The sequence below is a fragment of the Nicotiana sylvestris genome, chromosome 5 (genome assembly GCF_000393655.2).
Source record: "Nicotiana sylvestris chromosome 5, ASM39365v2, whole genome shotgun sequence".
Classification (NCBI taxonomy): Eukaryota; Viridiplantae; Streptophyta; class Magnoliopsida; order Solanales; family Solanaceae; genus Nicotiana; species Nicotiana sylvestris.
The window spans coordinates 980,099-990,261 of NC_091061.1; the positions used below are offsets into that span (position 1 = coordinate 980,099).

Below are 10,163 nucleotides of genomic sequence, written 5' to 3' on the forward strand. Positions count from 1 at the left end.
CATCTGTAATTTTTTAATGGTAGAAAAAATTGTACAGAAGAGAAACTCTTAAGGCCTTGAATTTGTTAATGCACTGTTGTAGAAGGTTCACCTTCTGCAGTCGAACATCAGTTTGCCTGCATTTTTGTGGAGCGTTTTCCATAAACATTGAGAGAGTATTTTGTGTATCGTTTGAATTTATGTGATCAAACTTTGTGCATTGTGAGTTTTGTATGAAGATTTGTGCTTTCATAAAATGAATGCAATATTCTAGCTGGTGCCTATTCAGTTATGCACATAGTCTTGTTGATTACACTTCTGAAGCTTGGCTTTGAGGGGTGGGGATGTGTGGACTTCGATTGTAGGACTCCCTGGCCTTAAGTGTTGTGGGACCTCTAGGTTTGCGACTGGACCATGGCCAGTGAACTGATTTACTTCATAGGTTACTGGGTTTTGTGTTTTTGGCTTTTCAGCGTAGTAAAAATGAAGGATTTGGACTCAGTAACATCTACTACCCGTCTTGGGATGGTTCTGTAGGGTGTTGTATGCTGGACTCTCGACTTCTATATTTGTTGAATGGATGATGAGTTTGGTTTAGCAGCAAACTTAAATAGTGTGACTTGCTTTTCTCTCTTCTTTTTTGTCTCTGTGTTTGACACTGTTTATTCTGAGGGGTGCGTCCTGTTTGAACAAAGAACCAATTTTTAGGAGTGGGATTGTATTTTGTACTTTGGAGTCGTCGTAGTTTGGGAGTGGCATATAATTCACTCCACAAGGTCTATTCTGTTTTCGTGCTACTATGACTCCACAGCCGAGGGCGGCATTAAATTCTAGTCCTTGACTTTGACAGAGGCCAGGGGTTTCTACTTGGACAAATTTCAAGAACCCCCAAACTGTGTTATTCTCAGCTATCAGGGGGTTTATTTGACTATCGTCTCCCATTGCTTAAAGATGCACTCTAATCATTGATTACAGTTTGTGCCATCTGTAATTTTTTAATGGTAGAAAAAGTGGTACAGAAGAGAAACTCTAAGGCCTCGAATTTGTTAATGCACTGTCATGGAAGGTTCACCTTCTGCAGTGGAACATCAGTTTGCCTGCATTAGTTGTGTTGAACCTTCTTCTGCTGAAACAGATTCTTTTCGGTGGGGTCTGGTGAGGGTAGGGTAAGGTGTGCGCAGACCTTACCCCTACCTTATGTGAGGTAAAGAGGATGTTTCCGATAGAGAGGCTGAATCAAAGTCTTTATGGTTTAGTGGTCGAATTACCTATATGTTTGTTGAAAGCTGAATAAATCCTACTTGAATTAATTCTCTACCGATGGAACTGATGCATAGAATAAATATGTAAATTGCCAAAGCATCACTATCTTTTATTCATGTCTCCTAGTAATAACTCGTGGTTTATTTTCCCTACGCTTACAAGAAAATCATGTATCAACCTATAGATTGAATATCACAGAATTTTTGCAGTGAAAATGGAGGATCAAAATTAGAACCATTGAGAATGGCATATGTAGTGAGTTTGTTTGCTGCTTCTGTGGCATGTATCCCATCCCAGCTTACATAATTGTATGGATCCTCACAGGCTGTGGCTGTCAATGTTTGTCCATTTATCTGTTTGGTATTTCCACAGAATACTTGCTGGTTAAAGTTGTAGGCACCACCTCCTTGTCCACAACATGCTTTGGTTCCATATTTTAACCCTACAAAGACGAACATCATTATGGCAATCTTGAGTTATAGCAGTATAAATATCTCCTAAGTAGGGTCTTTCGTTTTTTCGGCTAGAGTTTAAGTTTTATACACTGTTAGCTATAGAATGTTTACACCATGTCGCTGATTTGATTTACAATAACATGTAACTTTAACCTACTATCTATGTTGCGCAGACTCTCTAAAATGATGCCACACCCGTGTTGGATCCTCCAAAAATATACTACTTTTGGAGGATCCGACACGTATCTGACAAAATTTTCGAAGTGTCCGAGCAACATAGCCTACTATAGCCGATTAAACTGCACTGAAACGTACCATGAGAAGTGGGGTGTTGGAAAAGCTCCAAGAGCACAGAATGAGTGTCCACATAAACTACATTTGCATCTGAAAGTTGTTTTCTGGTTTGTGTCAATGCTTCTTTAAGCATATTGTTATAGTCCACCACTGCATTGTTGTATGATATCATGCATCCAAATTGATCAATATCTGAACTCTCATGAGGTAGCTCCACTAGGAACATCGGATAACATCCAATTGGTGCAAGGTTAAGTACCAAAAATGTTCTTCCCCCTAATCCATAGATTTCCTGGTGAAGAATCCATTACATATCAGCTTGATCAGATATCACACTATTAAGTTATACTTCTATCCAATTTGTTTGGTATAGTTTGATTCTGCATGAAGTTTTAAGAAAGAAATGAAAACGTAAAAAACTTGTGGTCTTAAACATGCTATTTACATTTGTGTAGCTTTAAGGCTTGGTTATAAAAGCTCCTTACTAAGGGTAAATTTTTGGTAGGACGGATTTTCAATTTTCCCATGTTTGATTGGAAAACAGTTTCCTTATTAACTCATTGACTTCCCTACCAAAAGGAGCAAAATATTTTCCAAACTCTTTCTCAACCTTCCCCACCTCACCTCATCTCCCACCTTCCACCCCACCCCCACCCCCACCCCGGCGCGCCCAGCCCACCTCTTACATCGCCACCGCCACTCCGGCCCTAGACCTCAACCTACCTTTCTCCATTGCTCTTATCTATTTCGTCTCATATAGTGTGTGCCTAAATTATATATTTTTCAAAAAGGTTTTTGCTACCTAACTAAATACCGAAAAATAAGAAAATTACTTATTTTTCAAGAAAATATTTCTTAGGAAAACATTCTCCTTTCATACCAAACACACCCCTAAGGGTAAAATGTAAAAGTTCAAAATCGGCTATTTATAAATGTATAAATGTATCATTCTTTTTTAAACGAACTAATAAAGAAATAAAAGACAGCAAATTATGCATCAAAAGTTAGGACCCAGAAGACCATATTCTGATTAAATTACCTTGATGGTGCTAGTAATTTGGGAAACTACTTTAGGTAAGTATTGCTTGACTCCACTTATTCCTATTCTTGCCAAATTGCCAGTGAAATCATTCTGACCTATGTAAATTGTATAAAGTGACTTCCCAAATATGTCTGGGGGAGGCAGATTAGTGTTCCCTGGAAACAAAGATATATATAAAGATTATGATAAAGTAATATATATGAATGTTTTTAAATTGGAATAATATTCATATTACCTTTACTCTGAAGTTCATCGACTTTAACCTTAAATTCTTTCATCTGTCCCAGCTGAATTTCAAGAGAAAAGGGGCTAACTCCTGATACAAACAATGAAGTTTGTGGCAAAAGTACTGTAGATGCTGATGTTGCAAAGTTGGCACCATGTATGTAATTTGATCCAATTGATTGCAAATATGGACTCAGAAATGGCAAACCTAATGCTTGAGCTGCACATTACATAAAACTTTCAGTAATCTGAAACATATTAGCTAAGACTTTAATGGTGTGATGAAAAATTATAAGTGCTTGGCTCAAATCAGACAATATCGTGCCGTGTTAAGAGTTGGAGAAATTTAAAAATAGCCAGATTTACAAGTGGTAATTGAAAAATAGCCACAGTTTCAAAAGTAATCGAAATTTAGCCACTTTTCAGGTAAAAGATAAATCTAAACAAAAATACTGTTCAAAATCCGAAAAATATTCCAGCATAATATGCTTAGACCTCGAATTTTTTACATGTGAACTTCGAGCATAACATGCTGGACTTTCATAATGTGCTGAGTTCCAACATAATATGCTGGAAGTCCATGCACAAGTGTTCCAATCTCCAGTATATTATGCTGGAACTTTCCGCGTTGCATCAAAATAGTGTTTATTTTTCAATGACTTTGCAAACGCTGGCTATTTTTGAATGTCCGGTCCGAAAACTGGCTATACCGTGCTATTTTTGAAGTCAATGAAAAATAACCACTATTTTGCTACAACAAAGACCGGTCCAGCATAATATACTGGAGTTCGGTGCACCTGTGTATGAATTCCAGCGTATTATGCTGGATCGATATACTTTGCTGACTCCAGTATAATATACTGGAGCACCGGTGCTCCAAACTCCAGTATATTATACTGGTCAATTATACTTGCTGGAACTCCAGTATATTATGCTGGAGTTCTAGTGTATTTATGCTGGAACTCCATAATATTATGCTGGAGTTCCAGCATACTTATCCTGGAACTCCAGTATAATATGCTGGAGTTCAAGCATACTTATCCTGGAACTCCAGTATAATATACTGGCGTATTTTTCGGGTTTTGAACAGTGTTTTCGCTTAGATTTATCTTTACATGAAAAGTGGCTAAATTTCGATTACTTTTGAAACTGGACTATTTTTGAACGACCGATTGTAAATTCGGCTATTTTTGAATTTCTTCCTATTTTTACGAGTATCTTTGGATCTGTTAGCCCAACAACAAATTTACTCGAACAATAAGCATACATCATATATGTATAAAAGTAAAAGATGAAATACCAAGAAAATCAACGATGACTCTGCCATCAGTTGGACGTCCCACTGGTTTTTTGAAATAAGTCATTCCATAAGGAGAACCTTGAGATGGGAATGCTGCATAAAATCCACCTGTATCAGTATTTGAATCTCCAAAATTAAAAATAGCCTCAAATGCACATTTGCTTTCCACCAAATTAGAAGTTGCTATTAATAGAAACCAAACCACCATTAATAAAGACCACAAACTCATTCTAAATAGCTTCATTTTCTTCTGTTGTTTTTCTCTCAAAACACAAAGTATAGTAGCTTATAGTAATGGATTCTGTTAAAAAAAATCCATCTTTATAGAAAGTGAAGCCATGCATGTGAACATTATCAACTGCTGACGCAATGAATTATTGCATGTACAAACAAATATTGTTACTAATACTTTCATCAATCTTTATTCTTTTTCTGAAGGAGCCTTGACGGTAAAGTTATTTTGGTGTGACTTATAAATCACTGATCCGAGCCGTGGAAGCAGCTACTAATGCTTGTATTAGGGTAGGTTGTCTACATCACACCCCTTGAGGTGCGACCCTTCCCCAAATTAACCTTGTGCGAGCACAAAATGCCTTGTACATCGGGCTATCCTACCACCTTTTATTCCTCCATTAATGCTTGCATTCAAAAAGGGAGTCTTAGAGCAACGGTAAAGTTGTCTCCGTATGACCTACAGGTCACGGGTTCGAGATGTGGAAGCATCCACTAATACTTGCATTAGGGTAGGTTGTCTACGTCACATCCCTTGAGGTGTGACCCTTCCTCGAACCAGAGGCGGATCCAGGATTTCAAGAGCATGCGCGCGCGCATATACACACACACACACACATATATATATATATAATTTTGAAGAAATATAACATTGTTATACATGATTTAGGAAAAGGAGCATAAGTTCACGGGAAACCATACACTAAGAGCTAGATACGCCCCTGCCTTGAACCATACGCGTACGCGGGGTTATCCTACCCTCCCCCCCCCCCCACGAGTACATGGTTAAAAACAAAAAAGGAACAACTGTATCCTTCGGAAAACGCAATGAACTTATGCACGAGATTATTGATTGTATTCTTTGGATTTAATGTAAAAGAGGGACAGAAAAAAACAGTGTCTTTCTCTAATAACTTAGCTAGCTATTATACAGCTAGCAGCAAGCAACAATGATGACAATGGCTAGCATTGGTCTTAGGAATAACACTATAACAACAAAAAGGTGGATAAACTATTAATTACTACTTTTGTTTCATATCATATGTCTTAGTTTAACTGATACGAGATTTCAGAGTATAAAGAAAAAAATTTGAATCTTAATCGTCTTAAACTAAAAGACTGTATAGTATTACCAAAAATATTATTAGACTTTTTTAGTCGGTCTTGAACATGTCATATTATTATTATAAAAGAATGTCATTAAGGATAAAAATTCGAATATTGAAATTAAAAACATACTAATACAAATTTTTAACAACAACAACAACCCAGTATAATCCCACTTAGTGGGATCTGGGGAGGGTAGTGTGTACGCAGACCTTACCCTTACCCTAGGGTATAGAGACTGTTTCCAGATAGACCCCCGACATCCTTCCCTCCAAGAACTTGTCATAAATTTTTAAATGCACTAAAAATGAAAGTAAGACACATAAATTGAAAGAGTGATGGGTTCGAGACGTGGAAACATGCTCTTGCAGAAATGCAGGGTAAGCTAAGGTTGTGTACGATAGACCCTTGTGGTCGGACCCTTCCCTAGGCCCTGCTCATAACGGGAGCTTAGTGTACCAGACTGTCCTTTTTTATTAATTGATAAGGTGGAAGTAATTAATACTTTGATCAGATTCTGGAGGGGTTTAACTTTAAAGCGTTTGATTTCATTCTTGCTTTCTCCAACCAAAATAACGATGTATTGGGGGTTGGGGTGTGGAAACACACATTTTATCCCAATATGTGTACAATTTTTGGTTGGTTATCAATGAAATTTTTGAATTGAGACTCCTATCTCGAATTCATTACGGCGGGGTTGATGTAGTGTTCAACCAACGGGTTCAATAGAACTCATAATTTTTCATGCGGATTAAAAAATTTATATATATTTAGAATCATTAAAATTGTAAAAATAGTATATACGAATTCATAACTTTAAAAATATAATGAGTTCAATGCTAAAAATTTTGAAAGTTGAATCCATAGGATATAAATTCTGGATCCGCCCCTGAATGCGTGCATCCCTTTCAACACAATTGATTAGTAGGCATAGAGCCAAAATTAAATGAAAGAAAAAGTAAACATACGTTAATATAACGAGAATTCATATAATCGACCCTAACTAGATAGACATTGAGCAGTTGTTGTCGTAGTTTATTTCCTCCAACTTACAAGAAAATCATGTATCAACCAATAGGCTGAATATCACCAAATTTTTGCAGTGAAAATGGAGGACAAAATAAGAACCATTTGAGAATGGCATATGTAGTGAGCTTAATTGTATGAATCATCATTTTAACCCTGCAAATTAGAGAATATCATTATGGTAAACTTGAAGAGTATAAATAACTCATGAAATTAGCACAATGACCAAAAGCTAAATTTGGCAATAAGAATAAGGGGAAAAAAAAAGGGAAAAATTCCTTAGTGGTGTCTTTGGCTTTTGCAGCTAGCCACACATTGAAGGTATAATCGAGATATTGAAAAAGAGTTTAAGTTTTGTACACGGATTGTACCATTACGTTGATATGACCTACAATAACATAGTATTATATTCATATCAAGTTTAATACGGTAACATGAAAATAAAATAATTACCTATTATAGCAGATTACCTAGCAATGATAATGTGTCACTCATGTAATAGCTTGCTTATTCAACAATCTCATTAGAAGGCAGGCAAGGCCGGTGCACAACAACACAAAGCATTCTGTGTTCGTGTAGGATTCAAGGAAAGGTCGCGCCCAAATGAGTGATATAGACAGTCTACTCTAATGCAAATATTAGTGGTTTTTTTCACGGCTCGAATCCGTGACCTATAGATCAATTGGAGACAACTTTACCATTGCTCAAAGACTTTCCTTCTCAGCTCGATATAGAAACATCGAGCATTCACGCAGGGTCCGGGTAAGACCACATCCCAAGGGGGTGTGATGTAGGCAGTCTACCCTAATACAAGCATTAGTGGTTGATTCCACAGCTCTAGGTCATACGGAAACAATTTTATCCTAATGTAAGCATCAGTGGCTAATCCAGAATTTTAAGTTAGTAAATGACAAACTTAAACTGAATTGTGCCTTGGTAAGAATGGTTTCATTCCAAGTATATAGTGCTTGAAGAATCAGCCACTGATGCTTGCATCAGGATAGGCTGCTTACATCCACCTCTTTGGGTGCGACCCTTCCACACAAAAAAAATACTTTCTTTTTATGTTGAATTTCCTTTTTCATTTCAACAAAAAAAAAAAAAAACTTTTTCATTTCAACTAAATGAGTATTTTCTTTTCATGATGTAGAAAAAGTATTTTCTTTTATTTTAATAAAATGAGTACTTTATTTTCATGTTGTAGAAAGAGTACTAACTTTTTCAACTACAAAAAGAATATTTCTTTTTAGTTATGGAACACAAATTTCAATATTATTTTTGAGTAAAAAAGTAAAGCAACACATTAGTTCCTTTGGATTTTTGTGAATGTTTAGAGACTTGGGGGTAGGGGTAGGGGTAGGGGGGGAGAATGAGGAGAGTAGCATAAAAAAAATATTTTCTTAAAAAAGTATTTTCTAATCTCTAACCGAATACTAAAAAATATTTTTCTAAATTTTTTCTTTCACTCACCAACTAAACAAAAAAAATAAATGATAAAATCACTTATTTTCCATGAAAACATTTTGAAAAATCTTTGGTACCAAACACACCCAATATCTACGTAATAATAAAATAAGAAAATGTCATTTTCATTGTTAGAGAAAGTCGCGATCGTGAGCTCAAATACGCAAAGGAAAAAGGTGGGGTCTACTTATTCAGTCAGCGGGACACTCATTTTGCCGACCAAAATCATAAGCAAAAGTGTTAGTAATCTGTTGTATTTGTAAATTAATTTTGGGAAAAACACAGAATAATATATATAAATAGAAAATGTAAAGAAATAAAAATCAATTCGAGTTCACTGAATTTACAGTATTTTCTGAAGAAATTTAATCTCCTCCTAGTACTCAAGGTTATAGATTATTTCCTCCCTAGATAGAACGAATTATACACTGGTATAGTGATACTTCAGACCCCAGTGTTTCAGCGAACACAAAGTTTGGTAGCAAATCACATTTACTGTTGCTTTCTTTGAAGTTAAAACAATGCAGAAGAAAGAGGAGAAACTTAGAAAAATTCGTATGGAAATTCTGAGTATAATAGACTTGTATTTATAGAACAATGTTGGGCTGAAATCTGAAGAGGTGCAACTCTTCAGAATGGTTGTTTATGCAAAACGGCCACAACATAAATGTCATAACATAAATAGCTATTTACTCAAAAATAAAGAGGGAAAATTGAAGAGGGTAGTTTAATTTTCAGTTACACAACTGAAAAACGGATTGAATTTAATATTAATATTTATTTTAATATTAATATTCTGTTATTAAAACGAATATTTAATAACATTTCTGTCAATATTTTACTATTAACAAATAAATTTGGTCCAAAAAATTAATCAATCAATTGTTTGACCAAATCCGAAGCCGAGCAAGCGACGACAGCGCGAGGCTTGCCTTCTTCTCAAATCTTTAAGAGCTAGAAGAAGAGCAATTGTTTATATACCCATAAAATTCCTCTTCCTCTTCCAATATGGTACAATGTCCCTTTGCCAAAAGGGAAAACTTAAAAATTTCATTTCCCTCCATTTCCCGTTCACCCTATTTTAAGGGTCATTATTCTTAAAATCCCCGACAAAAAGTTTCAAGGGCCACCACTTCCACGTGGTTTTTCTTTAGATGACTCGGAGAGCTTACAGAATTTAGATTGTTTTGGACAATTGTTTTTTTTTTTTTTTGGTGTATTTTCATTATTTTTCTGCAGTAATTGCAGATTTACAAGTTCAAACGAGATATTAGAAGAGTTTACCATGTACGCTCAGCATGTCAAACGAAATTAATAGGCACAAATTTCTAAAAAACAAAATAGAACTTAGAATTTTGCATTTATGTCTTATAAAAAACTTTATAAAACATACCATAAATTTGCATATATGTATGCTTGGGAATCGATAATATATGTCGCAGTCGATCCAAAGAATAAAAAAAGAACAATACGTGTCATGAAGTTAAAGTCGTAATAATGATTCTATCTTATTCGTATTATAATTGACTAGTATTAAAACTCGCGCGATGTGCGCATCATATTAAAGAATTAGAATACTAATCATTTCAAATTGTGATCTTTGTTATTTGAGCATTGATCACTTTGCTTTGAAAAATAAAAATTCAACCTCCTTTTTATTTTCAACATAATATATCTAATAAAAAATTCTATATGAAAATTTTCTATTATTCTATTTTTTTATTTTCTAAATTAATCGTTAATATCTTCGTGTATTATCTACTTACTTCATTTTTTA

The 10,163-nt window shown here is 35.2% G+C and overlaps 1 protein-coding gene across 1 annotated transcript; it reads right to left on the minus strand.

Moving 5' to 3' along the window:
• Window positions 1–1,352: 1,352 nt before the first annotated feature.
• LOC104236410 (GDSL esterase/lipase At4g01130-like) lies at window positions 1,353–5,360 on the minus strand. The gene is made up of 5 exons (XM_009790329.2): window positions 4,559–5,360; window positions 3,269–3,478; window positions 3,031–3,188; window positions 2,013–2,283; window positions 1,353–1,684 (listed from the first exon to the last, which is right to left on the minus strand). The coding sequence occupies exons 1-5, from the start codon at window positions 4,800–4,802 to the stop codon at window positions 1,416–1,418; spliced, it is 1,152 nt and encodes a 383-aa protein (XP_009788631.1). The 5' UTR covers window positions 4,803–5,360; the 3' UTR covers window positions 1,353–1,415.
• Between the last annotated feature and the right edge of the window lie 4,803 nt (window positions 5,361–10,163).